At 39.6% G+C, this 24348-nt stretch overlaps 2 protein-coding genes across 2 annotated transcripts in view; one reads left to right on the top strand and one right to left on the bottom strand.

The window, feature by feature from the left end:
• The window catches only part of otud7a (OTU deubiquitinase 7A), a 38076-nt gene extending 31101 nt beyond the window's left edge, over positions 1–6975 (bottom strand). Inside the window, exon 1 of the mRNA XM_044357534.1 lies at positions 6765–6975. The gene's annotated coding sequence lies outside the window, so the exon portion shown is untranslated. The remainder of the gene's footprint in view (positions 1–6764) is intronic.
• A 74-nt stretch (positions 6976–7049) lies between these two features.
• LOC122986326 (proprotein convertase subtilisin/kexin type 5) lies at positions 7050–24154 on the top strand. The gene is made up of 17 exons (XM_044357533.1): positions 7050–7072; positions 7884–8268; positions 11093–11296; positions 11604–11672; positions 11849–11891; positions 14650–14795; positions 16188–16382; positions 17767–17853; positions 17938–18136; positions 18252–18475; positions 18593–18835; positions 19651–19896; positions 20893–21088; positions 22011–22216; positions 22391–22491; positions 23249–23420; positions 23501–24154. Exons 2-17 carry the CDS (start codon positions 8091–8093, stop codon positions 23881–23883), a joined length of 2892 nt encoding a protein of 963 aa, XP_044213468.1. The 5' UTR covers positions 7050–7072; positions 7884–8090; the 3' UTR covers positions 23884–24154.
• Positions 24155–24348: the final 194 nt, after the last annotated feature.

Genomic DNA, 24348 nt, shown 5'->3' with positions numbered 1-24348 from the left:
AGAATCATGTACTATTGTAGCTTTTTTTTTTACCAGTGTTTATGATGTACAGAAATTAAATCTCTGTGAAACACTTACACACAGTTGACACTGATGAAACTCAATCATATGACACCCTCGTCCTACAATGACACCCAAAAATAAGTTTTATTATCTTAACAGAAGCTCCAACAACAAAGGAAACACTAGAAGAGATTGTTTTGATCTCACAATACCTGTATTACACAGTGTGGCACAACTATAGGGCTGATTGTGTGTGTGTGGGCACATGGACGGTTGTGCATATACACTCAAGTAGGTGGAGAGGGCAATATCACATAACCTAATTCTTAAATTAGTTTCTGCACAGAAAGGCGTTAAAACCCCATGTAAACTCTTCAGTTCTTGACTTCTAGTTCCTGACTTAGGAACAGCGGTGCTTTAAACAAATGCCGATGTCAGCATGCTAACACGCACACAATGAAAATGTTTACATGCTGATGTGTTTACCATGTTCACCACCAGTGTAGCATGTTAACATGCTAACATTATACACAAGGTATCTCTGAGGCCGACTGGAATATCATTAGTTGTGCAGGTATTTGATCATAAACTAAAGTATTGGACGAATAAAAATGTTTGACCTAATTGTAGTGCTGGATGAAAAGTCAGGGGAGGAAAGTCATTATAATATATCCTGAGGGGGGCATAAATATGTTCACCAGATTTTATGGCAATCTATCTGATAGTTGTTGAGATATTTCACAATAAGCCAAAAGTGTCAACCTGCAGCATTAGAGGTCATGAATGTCTGTACAACAATTCACTGGAATCCATCCAGTAGGTATTGAAATAATTCAGTCTGGATCAAAGTGGTGGATCAGCCGATAGGAAGCCACCAGCAGCTAAATCACAAGAATGTTGTGGTGATCTTTCCTCCCTTTCAGCACTTTTGCACTTTAACCATGACCACAAACACTGATTGGTTACAACTCTTCATTTCCTGGTGTCCTTCCCACTAGAGGGCCACATAATCTAGGGGTAAGGCAGGTCTCAAGGATACCAGCACTTGGGGTGCAGTTTGTAGGTGAATGAAGTCAATTAAAGGTAAATTAATAATAATTATTAGTTTTATGTAATGTCAGTTAATCATTACATGCTATTGTTTAGCTCATTGTTTGAGAAACATGCATGTTTACTGGCTAGAGGGCAAAATCTATTTGCATTTTCTCTGAAAATGAAATTTAATTGAGTTGGTTCGTGCAGACCATTGGCCTCATGACACTGCCACTGGGTTTATCGGACATGCACATTTAGACAAAAAGACACCTTTTCTGCAAGCTACATTATATACAGTACATAAAAGTAGCTTGAGTTGCACCATTTGATGGCAACAAAAATGTCTCTGGTCTATAAAAACCTGAATTTGGAATAAACTTGCCTGTCCTTGGTGGAACATAAGTCTTTGTTGCATGTACAGGAAAAATATTGTGGCTGTGAATATTCAAGAACAACAACACATACAGTATACTGTACTTTAAATGTAACCTTAGCAAATGTATTCTGTCAGAGGTAATAGATAAATGCCAAAGCTCTCCAGATGCAAACAATTGTAAAGAATTAAACATGAATAAGAATTTGCTGAACAAGACGGACTGTTGTTCAAATGATAATCTGAGTGCTGCACAATATCAACAATACTATTTCTAAGCAAAAAGACAGGACAGACTGCACTGCTCACTAATATAGTCTGACATTTGTAGATGAAGGAAGCTACAAAAGTGCCCCAAGTGCTTCCGGCACTTAACTGTGGTCAGTTTGGCTGAAGGAACAACAAATAACCATCCAAATGGAACTGATGCTAACCGCAACGGTTCATTTTATCTGACACCCAAACTGTGCCTGCTGAGAACACTTGACCAGAGCACAAGTCAACAATTAATGGAGGCTGCAAAAGAAGTGCAGATCCTATGAATTTGATGAATGTGTCATTAACTCCCATTACACAGGAACAGCACAGGAGATTAATGGATCCAAGCCTGCTCCACGAACATCTTTGATGTCAACTTTTAAGTTGTCCTCGTGAATGGAAAAGAAAATCCTGGACTTAGAGAACTGATGCATGTTCTCCGCCCCGGCCTCAAGAGCACCCACATAGAGGGCATTCAGTGGGTGTGGGTGCATTATAGAAGAAAGATGTGTCATGTTTAGTTTAAGTGATTCACTGATCTGGCGTGGTCTGATTAATTTTGTAAAAGGCTTTTTGTATGTCAGTATGTAAGCTTGTAATTTGCTAGTTTAAAGCCAATTAAGTTCCTGATTTAAGTTCCTTGCATCAGAACTATCCAGAAAGAGTAATATTAGGCCTATATACCATTCTTTTGATTATTGATAATTTTATTTCAGATATGCCAGCAGCAATGATGTGTGCCGTACAAAGACAGCACCTTATCCTGCTTTTAGTATATATACTAAGCATTTCATTGCAATCATTATAAGTCAATGATGTGACATTAACAAACTCTAAAACTGTGATTAATGCAGTACAAGATCTTACTGCAGCTCAGGCCTTCTCAACCTTGTTCAGACCCCGAACCTGGATTCTACGGTATTAAGATTCTCTTGACCACAGCAGCAGAGTTGTCAAGCTGAACATACTTGTACCAGTATTTTCTATTTTCAGAAGCATGGACGGATGCAAACCAGCTGTATGAAATTATGATTCATTTCAGACATATTTGACTAACTATTAGAACAAATAGACTATATCTATCAAAACACAATAGATCCATTTAAGAAATTTCCAGTGACCCCAATTACATATCAAGAGACCTCACATGGGGTCCAGACCCTAAAGATGAGAAAATATGTAGGTGAGTAGTAGGCCAATACGCCTATGAGAGTATGTGGGAGGCATAAAGAAGCAGTGGGAGGAAAGTAGCTGCAGGGTGAATAATCAGTGCAGACCCCAGCTGCTTGTGAAATGAATACAACTGATTTTATAGTATATGCAACTGTATGACTGTTAACATATGGTGACACCCTGAAAACATTCATTGGATAAATATAGTGTAGGAAAATATAGGCTATATAGGAGTCCTTCTTGACCCTCTTTAGTCATCTCAGATCTCTTCTTCTTCATTACGCCGGGAAGAAGTCAACAAAGATAGGAGGAATATATTACTAGAGCTGGAAAGAAGGGTAAATTTACTCCCCAGTGTTCCATGACTGTTTTGTTTAGCGTTTGATGAGATGTGCTGTTTCTGATGGAGTAAAGATGAAATAAAGGGCAGTGACAGTGACAGACAGCAGAGCATTTGTTTTCTCTACTTAAGATAATGAATGACGTAGAGAGCACGCTGAACAACAGTGCTTCTGCTCTGTAGTGTCTAACCTGCACTTCCCTTTTTAACATCTAAATCAATGGAAATACTCGGAGACAAAATGGAGATACATTGAGTTCCCAACAAATGCAGCTGGGTTTTCGCAGAGAAAAGGAGGCCTGACCTCTTTTTCTGGATGAATGAAAATGACCTATGCTGTGGGCCTGCAAATTGAGTCACCGAGGGTATCCTCTGCATTTGTGTTTTGTTTGATTTAGAGAGTGTTCCCATGCTGATTCGAGGCAGGACGGGGAATGGCTGTGCCCATTGGGCCTTGTGGGGAGAATGTTACAATGGCAGACGTCTCCCGCAGCCAGCCTGCTCCCAGACTCAGCACCAGACAAGTGAAGCAACACAAATGCAATTAGGTGCAGGAGGAGTAGACGACACACACGCGTACACACACACACACACACACACACACACACACACACACACACACACACACACACACACACACACACAGGCCATGGCTATCACAGACAAACCTGTGGTCTCTCTTTCTTTCTGAGGGTGATCATTGGTCATCTCAGATATTGTGTGCAACTGTAAAAACGAGGAGAAAACTAAGCAAAAAAATGTTTATATGGCACGGTTTTAAGCCAAAAAATATCAACTGAAAACACCAAGCTTTGGTCGTCATGAAAACGTTTCACAGAAATATCATCTTTTGCAAATCTTGTGGGAACGTCAGTAACCGCTATCTCTGTTTAACACAATAATAGCTACAATCACTAAGCAGTATTTCACGATAAATACTGTAATGAACCTTGCTATTATGTAATCAAAAAGTCAAATCCACACATAGGCAGTGAGAGTTCTTGTAGCTCCTGAGTAGCAGAGCGTTATATTGTTAAAGCGACATAATGTGTGGTTAAATGCAGTGTGTTTTAAACCTGTACGTGTTGGTTTCAACATCTGGATTCAACAACTTGATAATGAGGTGTCAGACTATACTGTGCTCTGAGAAGCTCATTCCTGGTTTTAGAAATCAAACAGTAGCCTTCATAATTGAAAGCTGAAGCCAACGTGAATACAGTTCCCCCAAGCTAATGTCACTATATAGCTTAAGTGAGTCAGTTGATTTAGAAAATACTACTCTTGAAGAGAACATTAAGGGTGAAACAGGTGTCTCGGACTGTCATAAAACAACCACAGTGGTTGCGACTTCCTTGTCCCGCGTCAATTTAACTCCGAATTCCTCGTTTTGGCTAAAATCTATATTTTCTAACCACAATAAGTTACAAACATGGGCTTAAATTCAAGTTTCCTAATATCTTTTCAGAAAACTAAGGGTCTATAGGTCCCTTCAGACTATAATTACAAGACATGTGGGATCTCTTATGTACCCCTTCAACGATTCAGATATCAAAATCAGACACATAGAAAACACAAGCTCTGACCTTGCAAGTTTAACACTCTCACATCTAGCTTCACTATTAAAAAAAGTTCATAAATCATGGTTAAATGGTTCCTGCAGTCAATGTATTATAACACTTCGGTGGTTTCAGCCTTTACCACAGCATGAGAGGAGAACCGCAGTGTAAGGATTTACAGCTTTATGGCACAAGGCTTACGACTTAATTTGTCTGTGATTTGGGGGTATATTTCATATTTCCTTTCACACATATATTTGAGAATGGATTTGCTCAAACCGTGACAAATTTCCCCAAAAGTATCTATCCAACATCAAGTCCCGTGTACAGACTCACACAGGACCGATATCCCCTCCACCCTCCCCTACTTCGATGTGTGAGAGGAGCCCCTCTGCCTGCCTCCATGGCCTCTAGCTGACCTCCCTCAGCCTGCAGACGGGACACTTAACATTGCTTACCCACCTGTAGAGATGTCTGAAGAACAGGGCCCACTTCAAAGCCGTGCAGTGATTGGACCATGATTACCATGGGCACTTGACTCATTTCATCTACCCTGAAGGACTAAACTTGGGAACATGGAACATGGAATTCTTTTAACAAGGAAACAGGAGATTTTATCCCCCTTTGCTGTTGCTTCTCAACAAAGCAACCAGTGCTTTTTTTTTTTTTACAATCATAGCTGATAAAGATAAATTATCTGCTATGGTTTTTGAAGTGGGTAGTGGGCATCTGGCACAGATGTTTGCAAAGGAATGTCATTTTGTATCAGCTGAAGAGCAGTTTGATACAACGTTGCTGCCACAGTGACATGAAAGCCCAACTGAGTTCAACAACAACCGTCATCTCTGCTCTGCTTTTCTGTAGCTAAATGCCAGTGACAGGAACAGAATTCACTGTGGTAACTGATCAGGTGCCAAGCGCCCTCTCCCCAGTGCCCTGCTGCACCGAAGCCCTCCGTAGAGCTGGCATGGCCTGGCTTAGCCTGGCAGCCCCGGTTTGTAGCTCTGCCTCGTCTATTCGAGCTGTCTCCAAATCAGACTCGACTACTGTCAGCTGCCTGTCTCGCTAAGCCGAGGGCAGGATGCGGACAGTGGTAAGAGGTGTCAGAATATGTTGTAATGGTGAGACAGCAAACAACTTGATGAGATGTAAATCCTCATCTTAAAAATGAACAGGTGGAAACGCTGTGTGAGTTTACTCCACTTAGTGTTGCACCCAGCTTGAATATAAGCTGACATTCATGATTTATTGAAGGTTTTAAGGCACAGGAATATGATCTTAAACATACTATGCAATGAATTAGGTGAATTAGTGGCCTCACCATATTTACACGCAGGCATAGTTGGGAGATATTGTGAACTAGGCCAACAATAATAGAAAAATACAGCATATGGGCACCAGAATAAAATACCAGGCTGCTTTCCTTCAATTGAAAATGAACATAGCTAGAAGTGAGCCTGCTATGCATTATCTTTTATGAAACATGCAGCTGTTATGCATTTCATCACATGTTAAGCCATCTGCCCCCAAAATACAATGTGATGATTAATATTCCATGTCTGTAAATACAATCATAGCCTTCAAGACTTCATAGGCTTCAATAAGCTAATGGGCTAAGCTACCATCACATAATATACCCAGCTGTCACACGTATATATAGGCTATATTACATTGCTACTGTACATCACAAAAGGTATGTGACTAAGCATAGAGATTCACGACCATATCCATGTTTACAGCATTTAACTCTGAGACACCGGCTAACATTTCATCCCAGACCGTCGATGAGATGTGTGGCCTCGATGTATTTGCCTTCGACCTAAAATACAAAAAGGTATTCGCACGGAAAACTGAAGTTGAATGTATCGAGGCACGTACTCGCATAAAGACAGGTGCACCTGTCTGCAGTGGTAGCCCCATTGTGTTCAGTATCAAATGAGCCATGAATCGGTCTGTCGCGCCGTGTAATGAAACACACACACACACACACACTTAAAAAAACAAAACAAACAAGTGTGTCTCTTACCGTTCTGTTTTCAGTCATTACTCCCCATCGTAGCGTTTTCAGTCCAGACCTCTGACGAACCGTTAATTCCTATCAGGCTGTCTCACTCTCTCCCTCTCTCTCTCGCTCATCCCCATGTCATATTTCTCCGCTGCAGCAGAACAAAACCACGCCTCCTCGAACAGCGGCGTGACGTCAGCCGGCGAAGGGGTTGGGTTGGGCCGGCGCAAACACACGCCCTCGAGACACGTCCGGCGAGGAGCCGCGAGAGGCCGCTGTGCCGGAGCAAAGACAAATCACAATAGCTTGAGTTTTCTACAATCTCTGAGGTCTATATACAATATATAAATATGGAATATAGAACGACGATATTAAGACACCTTTGCATGCGTCTTTGACTTTTAAACCACAATCAATGCAAGACGTCTAAAAGCTTGTGAGTAATAAGCTAATGGCAGTTAAATATTATTCTTCCGCCAAGCAATATAGACCTTGAAAAGTAGCCCACAAAAAAGGCAAAAGAAGCCTATGAATCGGTTTTTTTCCCTTTATTTCGATATTATAGTTTTCCCTTTAGCCTCAAAAACCACAAAATCTCATAACTAAAATCTGTAAGCCACTAGAAATTACTTTCTGTTTATGCCATTGAGCTGAATCCTAAATTTCTTGCTAACATTACAGTTGAAATTCGTGGCGTATGAATTTAAAATCTACCTGACAGTAGATATATGTTTTATTTGTAATTGATAATAAAATAAAATAAAATAAAAAATCAAACATATAATTCCAGTTTTATACCTTTAATCTTGAGATTAAAAAAAGAAGCCTAAAACATTTCTTTTCAGTCATTCTTTTTCATCTTATTGTACTTACTTTCTTCATCTTATTTATATTGTTTGTTGTATGTTTTTAATGCTGCATAACTTTGAGATTCACTACGAATGAAAATTGCGGCACAAATTAAATATATTATTATTATTATTATTATTTAATATTATATAGCAAACGGAGTATGCAGCACGGTGGTTATAAATATTGATATTTTGTGTCTGCTGCAGTCACACAGGTGTTTTTTTTTTTTTATCAGGTATTTCTATCTATTGTGACACAGAGGCTGGGTGCTCTCCCTCTTTCTGTTAGGATCGTTTACTAAATGCTGACCGCAGTCCACGTTCATTGTCCAGCGCTTCTCTTGAGCGAACTGGTCCAGCAAGTTATTTCTGGGCTGGTGTCACAGAGCCTCATATCGATCTACCGGCATACCTGCGGCTGCACGGACACTGCGTCTTTGGAGACAGTCCTGAGTGCCTTTTTTCTCACTTCCAGCGAAAGTCCTCTGGTACAGCCATGAGGTGCTTCACCGCGATTTTGATCTTTCTCTACTACGTCGGATTTGTTGGATGCAAACCTTCGTCCCCCTGTCCGAGTGGACAATTTATGCTGAAGAACCAGTGTGTCCTCTGTCATCCCACCTGCTCTGAGTGCGACGGACATGAGCTGTTTGAATGCACTACCTGTGGAGTTGGTGAGTAGGATTTCCTACATACGTACTTGTAACACAGCAAAAATGATGGGTGGTGCTGCCAAAGGGGAAAAAACCGAACTATATACATGTTCAATCTTTTATTTTCTTCATATACAATTGATATAGCCTAACAGTTTTGTAAAGTAATGTATTCACAAGGGCTACAAATAAAAAATCACCAGCTTAACAAAGGCTTAAGTTAAACAATAGGCCACTCCTGTCTTCAAATGATACATTTCACATATGTGTATTGCTGTATTTTGGTGCAAATATGATCTCTAAATTGCTTGCAGTTGGTCGATGTAATTCCTCTTTTTTTTTTTTTTTTTTTTTAATGTTTTTGGCTCCACAGATGCTAGATTAAAACACAGCCATGTCACAGACTCATTAATCGAGCAGGAAAGGAGGTGCAGCACTATTTAATGGTCACCAAAAGCAAAGTTGTTCAAAGGCTTTGGAATCAGAGGAGGGTCATTCAGCTCTGGTTTAACATTTACCCTTGTTAAAACAGTTAGGGATTGGCTGTAGAAACTTGTTGATTGTTTTTGTCGCAGAGGCACCTTCTGAAATTGGTAAGAAATGAAGGTGTGATCATTTTTCTCCTGAGTTTTCACAGTGTAATCTGATCATGTCAGAATGGGGCCTTTGTTAATCAGAGGGAGAGGAGAAAATATCCCCTCAGGCTAGAAGTATTACTGTTGCAGTTCAATGGGCTTAACCTGCAAGTCTCTCTCTCTGTCTCTCTCTAACTCACACACAAACACACACACACACACACACACATTGAATACATGCATTTTGACATGACACAATCATGCATGTCTGCTGTTAATGCCTACATCTACGTATATTACTGTAGATATTGTTTTGTGTGTAAACTTTGGTTTATATATTTATGTGTCATTGTCAAGACATTGTTAGGTAAACTACCTACTTATATCTCCAGCCTTTTATCCTATAATACTAGATCTATTAATCTGATTCGTTTAAATGTCCCCAGTGTGCACTCAGAGCTCGGTAAAACTGCTTTCTCCTTTTATGCACCTTGGACATAGAATGAGCTGCAAAATACCATTACCTTAGAAGCACTCCCTTCTTTGAATACCTTCAAAGGTCCTTTACAAACTGCCATGAAGGAAAAATGTTGCTGTTTTATATAACCTTGACTTGAGGTGGACTGAGTTATGGATATCGATGCTATGGCCTATATGCCTCTCTTCTTTTACTCTTTCCCTTGTGTAGCTTTTATGTATTTTATGTGTTCTATCATGTGAATTTTTTTTTTTTTTTTTATGTGAAACTGCTTATGCTGCCGTCTTGACCAGGACTCTTTGGAAGAAGAGATCCTGTATCTCAATGGGACCTTCCTGGCCAAGTAAAGGATAAATGGATAAATAAATTTGATGTTCTTTGTGAAAGAACATCAAAAGTCTCCTCATTCTCTTTGGTTTGTTGTCATGTAGAGGTCACATTTCTCTGCTTATGCTGAGGTGGAGCCTCTAAGAAGTGGAAGGGTTAGAAAGGCAGCAGCAGCAGCTTGTGGCCCCTCTCCTCCCTGTCTCACACATCTTGTGTACAGAGCTGAGCAGATGAGACAATGCTGTAACTCAGCTGCTTCCAGAGACGCCTCAGGTGCCACAGCTAGCCTAGTGGCAGGTGGCAGAGTATTAATCATTAGGGCTAACACCAGTTCCTGTCTCTGCCCACAGCTCTGATCTCTCATCTGCCTGTGATTGCCCTTGTTTACATTAGTCAGAGCATCATCAGTCAGGAAGTGATTTCACACTGTGATCTGTTATTTGCAGGCCTACAGTCAATGTGCTGGGCTGCAGCTATCAGTTTATCACAGTTATGAGGTTGACATCCATTTGTGCTGCCATTATTATCAGTTTTTAGCCATGCTAGTGGCATGGTGTCAGGTGTGGCAATGTCGGTCTGTCGGTTGGTTCATCCACCACTGGAATATCTCAATAATTATTTAATGGTTTGCCATGAAATCTTCTACAGGCATTCATGGTCCCCAGAGGATGAATTCTACTGACTTTAGTGATTTTCTGACTTTTTTTCTAGCGCCAGCAGCAGGTTAAGGGTTTCACTTATCTTTTGAAATTTCTCGACACCTGCTAGGTGGATTGGCACTGAATTTTGTACAATCATTCATGGTTCCCAGTGGATGAATCCAAAGGACTTTGGTGATATTTTAACGTTTCTACTTGCCACCATGAGGTTGTGATTTTCAGTGAAATGGGCTAAATTATGATTGTTAACACGGTAAACATTATACCTGCTTAACAGCAGCATGTTAGTATTCTCATTGTGAGCATTTTAGCATGCTGACTTAAGCATTTAGCTCAAAGCACCACATTACGTAGTACAGCCTCAAAGAGCTGCTAGCATGGCTGTAGATTCTTAGTCTTGTTTGTCACTAATGTGTAGTGAAATGCTATATGAATCCTCAGTTTCCTCACATATAAGAATTGCCAGCAGTTCAGTTGTTAAACCACATGACATCTCTCTCCTCTCAATAAAAAAAAAATGTGATCCCTGTGATATGTGTTAGGCTGTAATTTCCTGTAGGCACGATCTTTCACACAGTTGGCAGCACGTACTTTCATCTTTCCTACATCCCATGTACTTGTCGAGCCCAGTTGTCTCTACCTGTGTATTTATTACGAGAAGCTCATTGATTTTCACTTTCAGAAGAGTCCATATTTTTGGAAAGGATGTCTCCAGGTGGGAGTTCCACATGGCTAATGGCATCTTCATCAGAGGAGAAAATGGAATAGGCTTTATTTTAACAAGTTCTCTGTGTCCTCCTCCTCAGATGAAGATGGACAGGAACGTTTCCTCCACCAAGGTCGCTGTCGGACACACTGCCCCCGGGGACTCTATCCTGACAGGGGTCACTATGCCTGCCTGCCCTGCATAGCCAATTGTGAACTCTGCACAGATGGCAACATATGTGCTAAATGTCGAGAACACTACAAACTCCAGAATGGGGTCTGCCAAACAGCGCTCTGTGACATAGGTAAATGTGAAGCTGAATCTCTAAGGATAAGTCTGTTGATAGTTTACATGTTTCTCATCGTCAACAAATCCAAAGGAAATACTAACATATGTGTGGCCCATTTTTAAATATTCTTTAAAAGGAGCTAATGAGCTCGGGGCTGACAGCAACAGACAGGCTAGGGAAGTCAGAAAGTACTGAGAGATGCACTAACACATTTATTTTTCATGGAGTTTATTGACAATAAGAAAAATATAGAATATCACCAACCTTATCCTTTAAGAGAAAGACATTCATGCTTGTTATGCTGGGTCGCTGTGTGTTTCAGGGCAGGTGCAGGATGCTGATACAGGAGAGTGCATTGACTGTGAGATGGGATGCAAAACATGTTCCACAGGTAGGTCACACATGCTTGCTGTATCAGGCTAACACCACTATACTGTTCCTTCCTTAATGTATGGAGAATTGGCCATGTATATTAAAACTTGTGTGTGTGTGAGTGATAATAGTGCACAGTGCATCATAATTTGAATTTAGTGGAATAATTAATCACCTATTTTCATTTGTACACAGGAGACCCTGAGATTTGCAACAGCTGTGTTGAAGGTTACTTCCTGTGAGTTTTTTTCCTTGTTTTATTATCATCTTTTAATAAGTGAAATTTTCTGGTGGCCCATAGTCCCTAATACAAAATCAAATGTGTTCTCAGGTATTACTGGAGATACCTAACATTTGGTACCACGGCTGCAACTAACGTTTATTTTCATTATAGAATAATCTACCCATTATTTTCTTGGTTAATCAACAAATTTGAATAGCTTGTATTGCCTTATTAACAGTCCAAAATTCAGAGATATGAAGTTCGCAATCATGCAAGGCAACAATATTCAAATTTGTGAGGCTGGAAGAGAATTTTGGTGCATTTTTGCTTAAAAAATGGCTCATACATATTGTATATCGTTCATCAAAATTGTTGCTAATTAATGTTTTGTCAAATCCTTTATACAGAAAAATGAATGTTTTGTCTTTTCCACATAAAGTAGACATAATGGTGCAATAATTTATTCAAACATTTTTCAGCAGATTAATGGGCATTAAATATGCTGCCTAAAAATAATTAACCTCAAAATGACCTTGTAATTGTTTTTATTTGAGTTGTCATCATTTTGCTAGATTTAGAGTTGAGTAAATCATTGTTCAGTATGTGGGTAATATACCTTTCCATAATTGTTTTGCACACTGTGGTTAGTTATTCTCCACGCCACAATAAACTATATTTCACCTGTATTTCTGTTTACACGAGCTTATCACTTGGACACAGTGTGTAACACAGGTTAGAGAGCTAGAACAGACCTCCAATTGTGTACTTCTCCCCCGAGTTTAGGCCTCCTGGTATTGTGTGAGTCAGGTTACCTTCCATTCGGAGTTATACGCTGTTACCTGAGCCATGGTTGTGCACAGAAGAGAGGTCTGCTTCACAGAGATACTTAACAGAGTGTGTTTTTATGTTACTTGTGAGAAGGAGGGAGAAAGGGAGCAAGCATAAGTGGAAAACATAGCCAGTAGCAGGGTGTGATTATATAGGGTGCACTATCTTGACTTCACTGACTACTCATGTGAATCACAGCAGAGGAAGCTTTAAGGAATATCTACCGCTCCACTGCCTTCACCTCTTTTTAATTCTGTTACATACTGTAGGTCCAGTAAGACATACAGTCTTCTTCTGCATCTACTCGAGTAACTTTTATTTTCATAGTAGGGTTTTAGAGGTTTTGAATAACAGGTCGTATCAGTCATTTCTGTGGCTGCAGTACTTAATGCATCTACCATGCAAGGCAAACACCAATAAAAGAAACCCAATAGAACATGGGGCCATCATGAACTGCAGGATGAGCCTCACTGTGATAGATTATGACCGTTTGCAGCACTTAAAGAAAGTCCACTATTTGAGGTTCGCTAGTGGTAATGAAAAATGTTAGACAGCTTTGGCATATCTCAATCTGTGGGGCGAATGTTCTTCTCACATAAATCATTGCCTGCGTGACGGATGCTTGGTATTTATTGACATTTACCTTATTCTCTAAGGAGCTAAGTGCAGCTAAACCAATAAGTTGCTGCGATTCATTCTCAATATGTTATACCATTCATTTCCTCAAGCTTTCTTAACGTCAGGTAGTACTTACAGCATATTTTTTACCATTTAGCTTTAACCTGAGGAGTAAAAAAATCCCAAACAAAAGTTGCTTTGGAAATGCTGATGTGCTCTCCTGGAATGGATAGTCTAATATTTGCACAGAGGGATTCTTAAACATCCCGCAGATTCTTAAGTAGTGTACTGTTTCCAGGCCAGAGACAGGGCCTGGTCTGCACCAGCTGCTATTGTGAGTGAGTTGATGGATGCAGTGTGGCGCCTCCAGCTGTTCCTCCTCAAACAACCAACGCATCTTAGCGCCAAATTCACAGCGACACAGTGGGGAGTGCAGCCTGGGCTGTCAGTGGTCAGATTCTCTCATGTAGGAAGGTGGCAGAGGAGGCAGTAGAGGATGTTGTACTATATAAGTTAGTGGCTTATTGCTCTTTAGCTTGTTTCATTTAGAGTGGCAAGTCTGTAAAGTAGGCGTTATTCTTGCTTTAATGTTTTATGTGTGACATCTTTGTAACTCAATATCAGCTGCTTTGGGCTAGATTTTATTTTTTAGGACAGTGTCTCATGTTTAATAGCTCAGTTAAGCCCCAAAGGACTGGTAGGACAGGTTAATGACAGAAATCTCCCCATGCCTCTGGGCTACAAATAAAACACCAATTAACTTTCTGCCTTAAGAAAAGAATAGACTCGTGATAAGCTTGAAGAAAAGCAGCCTCTATTGGTTTTTTTTGTTTGCCATCCTTACTGATGGTAAAGTGCACCTTTTTTGATTGAGGAGTGTGTTGTAGTCAACAATACAGCTGCAGGTGTGCTGTGGACTGACACAGTGAATGTTGGGATTGCTTCTTGCATGTGGTGTGTTTTTGTCTTCTCTCTGGTTTCAGTTCATCTAGCCTCAGACTCATCCATGTGGGAAGAAGCTGCCTGCAGCAACATTATACTTCTTTCATTGTAAAAGCTTTGAAAATGCCATTAACTCACAATAGTTTTCATCAGGTCTTTGATATTTCAATAGCTTTGCTCTGCATGTTTGCTTTACAAAAAAAGAGAGCCTCCTTTTGTTTAATAGCTGTGACAGCCAGCTTTAGTCGATCAGTTATTGACCTGTTTCACACACGTAGACCAAGCTTAGGTTTGGATGGTTTTTGGAATGGTTTTTTAATTGTTATGGATTATCAATAAATATTCTATTTGATTTTTAGTTTTGAATTAACCTTTCACTTTATAGTTTCAGACACCAGTGTCGCAAACACTGCCCCCGGAGCACATATGAGGACTGGGGCAGGGGTGTGTGTCTGTCCTGCCCAGCACCATGCACAGATTGCAGGAGTAACACACGCTGCCTTGCCTGTCAGCCTGGTTACTTCCTGAATGGTACAAGTAGCCAAGAATAATAATTTCTCTATGTATTGTTTATTAATGCCTCAATGTCTCATACTCAACATCATTCAGAAGACCTTTTCATCCTGTACAGTACTGGTGGATATTGTGTTTTTCTTAAATTAAATCAGTACGTAGGTGAGAATAATCAATCATTCTTGTTAAAGACAACTGATGGCACTCCTGAGTCTTCATTTGGATTGCAAATCATGTCCATGTCAGCAAATCTGTAACATGAGATATGTAAATATATGGTTTATGCAAACAAGGAATGAATATGGTGTTGTTAGGTTGTGTTCTCTATGGGCATCCAAGTAAAAGCTTTGAGATTGTAAATAAAGCTTGTAGCTGTAAAAAAAAAAAAAAAAAAAAAGAAGATAAGCAAGAACACCACCACACTATCAATATGATTTTAGTATGCACAGTTATGGTACATATTTGATGGGCATGTGATTATACATTGTGTCAGACAGGATCTATCATGGGTTATACTGCTTATTTCCCCTTCATTGACAAGGTCCAGTTTCAAAAGATCTAGGTCATTGTTTTGTGCCTGGGCAGTTGGATGGAATTTGGAGAGGGAGAGATCCTGGAAGAGCAGACAGAGGAGAAGGATTTGCACAGTTTTTAACCAATTGAAGACATGTACAGATATTTTTTTGTCGACTTTACCAGTTTATTGATGAGATGTTTAAAAAAATCCCAAACATTGTGCTTTGCATTTTTTAAAAATACTTTTTGGTGCTATCATGCACATACCCTGCATGATTCATGTCTCAGTAATTGAGAGATAAAGATAAGATAGAGATATTATCTATAATATTGTGTCTGCCAGGTTGTACTATCAATGCTGATGCAACATGGAAAGTTTTACAATCCAAAATGTCATCATATCAGTACAGTCAATTAAAACACAATTTAGAGTCATATACATATGCCACTAAAAAGGCAACAGAAGGCCAATTTTCACTTCCCAAGGCAAATACTAATTTCCTTAAACATACAGTAGTATATAGAGTAATGAAAACATGGAATTCTTTATCACTGTCACTGACGAAATTAACAGAAGTCTATATTTAAAAAGCAAATAAGGACACACTTAGGAACAACATATTTTTAGGATGCTATGCATATACTGATTTGTAGTTTTTGCTGTGTAAGTTCTACTCATATATATTAACATTATTCTCTAATATATGTCTTTTGCATGCCATTTGTGTTGACTGTAATGTTTAATGTATGTTTTTAAATGTGGACCCCAGGAAGACTAGTTGTCCTTTAGGGCACAGCTAATGGGGATCCTAACAAATAAACAATAAACAATGCAGATGTATCAAGTGTTGTACTGGAAAATAATGTCTTGTGTGTATTGCTCTGTCCCATCAGGAGGTGATTGTATTAAACAGTGCCCACAGCAAACCTTCAGTGACTCCAGTGGGTGGCGCTGTCAGCCTTGCCACAGCTCATGTCAGACATGCCACGGGCCGCGGTCAACAGACTGCGACTTGTGTCTCGGTGGGAACCCTCCTCTACATGGGCAGTGCCCTCTGATGAACTGCCCAATGGGACAATACTTTGATGGTAAGGGTGACTTTTATGATAAGGCCTAATTTATAGTTGTTAATCTTGGAAATTCTTCTCAAAGAAACTGTTTTGCCTTTTTAGAGATGAGTAAATTGATATGCTAGTGAATCCCATGTGATTGATCACAAATGAGAATGGCAAATGAATATCAGGCATCAGTCATAGATTATACTGAATAACATGATACTTGGCTGGTTGGTTCCCTGATGGCAATAATTTCCTTTTGAACTTTTCTCTAACGGGAGGTCAGAGCAGACGTCAGTATAGTGTCCCAGGAGTTTGGAGGGATCAGTGTTTTGCTCAAGGACACATTAACAAGGTGGATTCTTTGCAGCTGAGACAGAGGCTTGAACCCTGCTGAAGGACCTCTAGGTTGAAGGACGGTCTGCTACTCACTGTGTCACCCTGCTGCACATGTACTGCGTCACCTTTCATTCAAGAGCCATTTTAGTAATGGAGCAATTTTAAAAGGCTTCTCTGCGTCAAGCACTGGACTCTTTACCTGCTACCCCCTCGATGTCAGAGTCAACAGTATTATTAATGTCAACAAAGATAGGAATATGGTACTGCATTGTTATCAACCATACATGGGAATCAGGCTGATGTTACTGGTTTGATTATTAACATCCCTGCACGGATCTGTCAGTCTGATGCACACTATCAAGAGCAGTTTTAGTTAATTTTCTAAACTTCCTACTGCTGACCATTGTGAGTAAAAACTTTTAGTAGATTTTGTAACCTCAGAGCAATATGTTGCATTGCAAGGTGGATTTTAGTTTTACATTTGCATTACAGAGTATTAAAAAAAAAAAGACGACAAGTGCAAGATGAAAGGTAGCCTTATTCATATACAGGGTATTATGGCTAAACATCAAAGGTTTGCATGTTATCATGGTTCACACCGTGGCCTCCCCATTGTGAGAATCTTTCTTACCTCATCTCAGCAGTAAGCTCCCCCAAAACATCGCCTTTCATAATTTTTTTTTTTTTTTTTATAAATGGCCATTAAAAAATTACATTTTAAACACACAACGCCCTCCATTTTCAGCTTAATGGAAGAGTGGTCGTAGACATGTAGATTTCTTCAATAGCAGGTAACATTTTGCAGGTCCCATACAAACTAACACAATGTGCCTGCACTGCTGACAGTATTGAGCAATTGGTGATAACAAGCACCTTATTCAGCATTTCCTATGACTTGTACACTGTAGCAAGGCTATGCTTATAGCTTATTATGTTTCCCTCTAGTGGTAAAGATAGGTAAAGCAAAACATTCTCAAGTCATAGTGCCTTAGGTTTAACAGGATTCAATATGTATCTCTGTTTCCTGTCCATGTGATGTTTTGTTCTGGTAATGTTACTCTGTTTGTTTTAATTTCAGGAAAATACGGTGAATGTCACGCATGTGATGCATCCTGTGATACCTGCTTTGGCCCACAACCACAGGACTGTTCATCTTGTTTCAAAGGTTCAAATATTTACATTATCTTCCAGTATGCCAAAATAAACTAAAATATAATCACTCAGTGTTTTTTTTGTGTGTGTGTGATAGGATATTTCCTGGACCAGGACAGTTCTTGTGTAATGCATTGTCTAACTGGCTCCTATGCAAACTCTGCTACTCAACTGTGTGAGACATGTTCACCCAACTGTGAAGCCTGTGTGGACACCAGTGACAACTGCATCAGCTGCTCTAAAGGCAGCCATAAACTTTTTCTCCAACAGGGGAGGTGCTGGTCGGAATGCCCAGAGTAAGCTGTTGTATACACTAAGCAATAGAATGAAGAAAAACCTTTGTAATGACGGTGTTTTTTTATTTATTGTATTTCCCCCTTTATGCCAAATATCTACTGACTTTACTTACAGAGGTTTCTTCGAGACTGCAGAGGGGTCGTGTGAAGCCTGTGATAGCTCCTGTCTGACATGTGATGGTACCAAGTCCCAGTGTCTGTCCTGTGCTGATGGCCACTACTTAGAGAGTGGTTTGTGTAGACTGAACTGTTCACTGCGGACATACCCTGCAGATGACGGTACCTGCAGACGCTGTCCTCCCCATTGTGACGTTTGCTCAGACGACAGGACCTGTTTCAGTGAGTTATTAGCTCACTGCGCAGCTAAAATTAATTTTATGCCATTATAGCACATTCTGAAATGGCTTGTTTGTGGCACAAAATTACCACCCCTACTCCATATGATTACCATTTCAGAATGCAGTTTCCTTTACCTGATGCTGAACGGTGCGTGCAAGGCTAGTTGTCCCATGGGCTACTATGAGGACATGGAGGAGGGCCGCTGTGGTCAGTGCCACCCTACCTGTGGCAGCTGTTCTGGGCCTTTGGCAGATGACTGTGAGACCTGCTCAACATTTAGCCCCAAACTCTATAAAGGTGCATGCTCGAAGGACTGCCCCGCTGGCACTTACTATGAGACTGAAGCTACAGAATGTCAAGGTGAGCATCTCTGTACTTTGATGTGACTTGGTTTGGTAATTAAGTAGTGTTGAATAAGCAGGGTTATCTAGCTGGGCTATCTTGTTATTTAGGTCCCATTGTTTACGTATAGGTGCATCTTACCTGATGAAACTTTATTTACCTTAGTTTATGTAGCTCCTTTTTATACACATTAAAAGTGAGCTATATGGCTTCTAACACAACAATAATAATACAAGAAGAGTGCTGTGTTAAAAAATAAAAACATAAGGGGATATAACACAGAACTGTGGCTGCACGATTCAGACTCTTGAAAACATTAAGGTTTGGAAAGATGCACTAGGTACCAAAGACAAAGTAATAAAATGAGAAAATGGAAGAAAGAGAAATATCATTACATAAACTGTATCTGAAATGATGAATCTTAAAGGGGGCCAAGCATAACTGGAAGATCTCTGACTGTGTTGTGCTTAGGCTTGTAGGGGTTTAATAACTGGCTGATCAGCAAAATCAGTTAAAGGTTAAAGAGACTTAAAGGTTATCAGAGAAGTGATGTTTGAACAGCATCTTTCACAACAAGCTGGCGACACTGGGAACTTTAGATGAAGATAACATTTACAACTGTATGACGAAATCTATTTTGTGCAGACACTAGTATCTGCAATTGCAACCGCACTGCCATGTATTATCTGTAATAGCTTTGTGATAACAATATACAGTATTTATTTATTGATAATCATTCACTGCTAAAACATGACAGGGATCACACCCTCCCCTGTAAATGTTGTGATATGACAGTCCAGTGACGCAACCTGATTTGTTTGATTTATGTGCAGAGTGCCACCAGACGTGTATGAGCTGCTCCGGCCCAGATGCAAACCAGTGCACCCAGTGCGAAAAGGGACTTGTGCTGGATCCAAACACACTGTTATGTGGTGTGACAGGTGACACAGACTGCCCACCAAGAACCTACCTACATGACGACCAGTTCACCTGCATGGGTTGCCACCAGCACTGTTACTCCTGTGAGGGACCGGGCAACGATGAATGCCAGACCTGTGCCCTCCCCAAATACCTTCACAGTGAGAATTTTGCACTAAAGTTCACCTGCACAGACTGAAGCGGTCCTGGGTATAAAATAAACCAACATCAGCAGCAAAGATAGTATAAGTGCATTTATTATGCGACCATATGGCAAAGCAATATAATTTCTCTTCAAACTATCAGCTTTTCAGGAACTTGATAATGCTCTTTATCACCGTGATGAGTAATAGAATTTAAGTCATGCATTTTGTTAACTAGTCTTTCTACATAATTGCCTCAATACATCTTGAAAACTGGCTACATTATGATGGCTCTCCTGAGAATATTTCACAGTTTCAGTGTAGTTTAATGTGCTGCATATGATTGAACAACAGTTAACAACAGCGACTGGATACATTGGTGATTGCAATGTACATGTAAGACTAAAAAAAGGCTAAATTTACATGTTCTTTTTAAAAAAAATATGTAGTAACACTTAAAAGTTAATTCTTTGGAGCCTCTGAATAACTTATGTTATTGATGTGTAAGCACTGAAAGGAGATGAAGTGCCAGTCAGTCAAGTGCAAGTTAAATAACTAAAAGGAGTTAAAGTTGTATGCTTGTCTGTACTACTAGTAGGACTATTAAAGTCAAGAGTATCTTTTTCAAACAACAAAAATGTTGGTCCAGTGGGGTTGAAAAAGAGGACCTCCTCACTTTCAGGCAACAGTGAAAGATAAAAAAGGGTCTTAAAAAGTCACAGCACCCCACTCTTGATGACATTATTAATTATTGCTAAAAAAATAAGTTAAAGGTAAATATCTTAAAACTAGAACAAATATTTAAAATAAATAACAGAGGCAAACATATTATAGAGATTAAAATTTCATCATTTCATTTCAGTTTCTAAGCCAAAACAATTGTCAGGTGCCAAAAAAGTGTCCAAATAACAGAGAGGTGTAATAAAGAAGTAAATATTAGCACTATGAAAATTATATGGCTTCACTTAAGCAAGCAAACTAACAGGTGGAATGTGTCTGTGTGCTATTTTTCAGACAGCACCTGTGTGAGTGAGTGTCCAGCTGGTACGTACAACACGAGACAGGAGGCTGATGGAACAGAGCTGGGATTCTGTTTGCCTTGTGACCACGTCTGCTCCACCTGCACTGGGGCATCACCAAAAGATTGCCTCACATGTTCCCCAGGATACCTACGTCTCCTTCACCTATGTGTCACCCATTGTCCCACAGGGTACAAAGCTGAATGCTCCATCATAATCTCAGAAAATGTTTACTTTGTGTTGAAACACAAGCTTGACTTCCTCCTTACCCTTTGTCCACTGGTAAAAGAGTCCTAAGAGAATTCCTGGTTTGGAAACAAGCCAACAGATTGCAACAGAATCACATTGTTTCTCCATAATGTTATCAGCAATAAAGCAACTTCCTTCAGGAACTTTCTAACTCCAAATGTGACATAATTTGACCGAAATTTATCAGTACATACTACCGCTCAAAAGTTTTAGGACACCCCCATTTTTCAAGTTTTTTATTGAAATTTAAGCAGTCCAAGTCGCGTGAATAGCCTTAACTGGTACAAAAATGAGTGGCAAATTTCCAAAAGGTAAAAAAAAAGAAAAAGGTTCATCCTGCAGGAAGATGATGATCCAAAACATACTTCCAGGCTGTCAGAACTACCTTAGAAGAAAGAAAGAATATCACGAGTGTGTTCAGCTGCTTTACTGCAAAAAGTGACTTCTATTCAGTTTTGTCAAACAAAATATTTCCATGATTTCTTTTTTTAAATCTGTTTTTGTTCTATGCTTTAATTTCAGAGTACACTGAGACATTAAACTATGTAAATCTCAGTAGAAACTGGAAAAATTGAGGTGTAATTTTTTATTGGTAGTGTATGTAATCATATTTTTTATATACAGAGATATTAGAAGTTATTATAGCAAAAAGAAATTGTATTTTTAGCCCCGTGGTAAGATTTTAGGTGCTGATTTGGGATTTTTACTTTTGACTTATGATTAAATTCACTTTGAATTTACCACAGAGAGACACTTACTAATAAATCTTGAAAATAAGTCTGCAAGAATCAGAAATCTATGTACATGTCTGACTTGTTATATATGTGTATATATATATTTATATAATTTGATGCATTTCCACAGGTATTACAGAGCGGGCTCCCGCTGTGAGAAATGTGACCAGTCATGTCAGCTGTGTACGGGACCAGGGCCTGAGTCCTGCAGGGCCTGTTTACCTCCTCTTCTGGAGCTGCAAGGCACTAAGCTGTGTTTAGAGCGTTGCCCGCACCGCTTCTATCAGCTTGACGACATCTGCAAACAGTGCCACATCAGCTGTCAGACCTGCACAGGTATATATCAAACAACTGTTAATTACGGCTCTGTAAAAGCTGATTGCACAATTTTTTTGTTTGAATTCGATATTAGCGTGCTACTAAACATCATCTATAGTCTATTGCCAACGTGTCAATATTTGACTCATATTTCACCTTTGCGTAATGTGTGAGATATGCTTGTGTTTGCAGATGCCTCACCTCAGGGCTGTCTAACGTGCGACAGGGGCAGCACTCTTAAGGACAACATCTGCTATCCACGCTGTGAGGAGGGGCAATACTTCTCAGAAGAGGTGTGTTCTGAGCTGAGTGTGCTGTACTGTATTGCTTTGATTATTATAATCATAAAAAGTGAAGTCAAAAGAAAAGTGTTTCCCTCTTAATTTAATCTAATACAAAGAGCAAAGCAGTCACATTATTTTCTCAGTAAATCAGTGCCGTATTGTACATCGTAAAAGTGGTTCTGCTGTGGTTGTTATATTCATAAATGAAATGCTTAGATGACAGTGTTGTCCTTTGTATGCATGTCAAATTCATATATAAGTAAATAATTAAAGTACCTGAAAACGTATTTTCTCAATCACCTTTGTATTATGGGTGATTTTATGATCACAAAAACTTCTCTCAAAGCTAGAACAGTTTTGGTTATTTCAAATTCTGTATTTGTGCATTTGAATTTGATTTGGTTTTAGCTGAAAAAATATGTAACACGCCTCCATGCACTGATCAGGATGAAGCAATATTTGATAACAGTTGTTGATTGTTTACTTGTGTTGCCAGGCAACTGTTAACCAAATGTGATGAAACCACAACCAGCTGGAGGTTTTGAATCGATATTCAATGTTATTGAGAAATACTTAAGATTTAAAACCCTGTTTTTCAAGGGTTTTATAGTTTTGCCTGATGTAGCATCTTCCTAGAACAAGTAACACAATGTGCTTCACAAGTCACAGTCCAAATTCCTGACTGGCCTATTGTCTACAACTGTTTTTGTTTTTTTTATTATTTTATTTTTCCAGTACACTCATTTGTTAAGTTGTACCATTGTAGGAAACCTGCGAGCCATGTGACGGCTCATGCAGGCATTGCACCGGCCCTAGAACTGACCAGTGTCTGACATGTCACCGAGATTCTGGTCTTCACGCTGTGGAGAACCGCTGTGCCCGCTGCTGTCAGGCTGGAGGGAATGAAACTGGTTGCTGTGTTTGTGACAGCCGTTCAGGTAGAGTCCTGCCTATCATAAGCAACATAAGATTGTCTGGATAGACCAACTACTAAAGGCATTTTTTTTTAATGTTTTAGCTCTGTGTGTGGAGGCTCCCAAACCAAAGTCAGGAGATGACCGGGCAACAGACCTGAGTACATCATCTAGAGTTCTCAAGCACACCTCAGCCACCTTGCCTATTGCGTTGCTGCTGGCTCTGGGGTTGGCTCTGGCTGTGTTTGCCTTAGTCAAGGCTCATGCCAGGAAAAGGCTTTGCTGGAGCCAGAGCTATGAGAGACTGAGTGGCAGCGCCAGTATCAACATGCCTCACGGCGTGCCCGAGCCAGAGAGTGGGGACGAGGTGGATGTGGTGTACACCAGTAGAGGAGGATCAGTATATCGACGCTACAGCTTCATCCATGAACAGGACACAGATGCAGATCAGGATGTGGACGAGAGCACTTGTCTCAACCAGTCTTAGGTGAATTCCACCTAGAGTTTGCAGTAGCTGAGGAAAATACTGTGGATGCTTACAATATCAAGGCTCATATTAGATGAATTCAAAGTAGTTTAGTTAAAAATGTTAAAAATAGAATGTGGTGGTATTTTTCTTTGGAATGATGAGTTATGGTGTTTATTGTATTCTACAAAGTGCCTGTATCTGTATACTGTAATGCAAATTCCTAGAAGAGCATTTGTGAGTAAATAGTGAAAAAAAATACATATATGTGTATATGTATAAAAATATAAAATATGACTTTTTCTTCTTTTTTTTACGTGCTAATTAAAGTATTTGTGAAACAGTGAAATGATCATGTATGATAAGTGAATTCCAACATCATTTATTGTAAATAGAAATATACATGTAATAAAGTCTTTTATACTTGACAAGTGCACCTTGAAAACTTATGGTGGCTATCCTGAGAATATTTGCTGGTAATGTAGA

This window comes from Thunnus albacares, chromosome 7 (genome assembly GCF_914725855.1).
Source record: "Thunnus albacares chromosome 7, fThuAlb1.1, whole genome shotgun sequence".
Taxonomy (NCBI): domain Eukaryota; kingdom Metazoa; phylum Chordata; class Actinopteri; order Scombriformes; family Scombridae; genus Thunnus; species Thunnus albacares.
The sequence above is the reverse complement of the archived record's forward strand: the minus strand, read 5'-3'. Positions and strand labels throughout refer to the sequence as shown.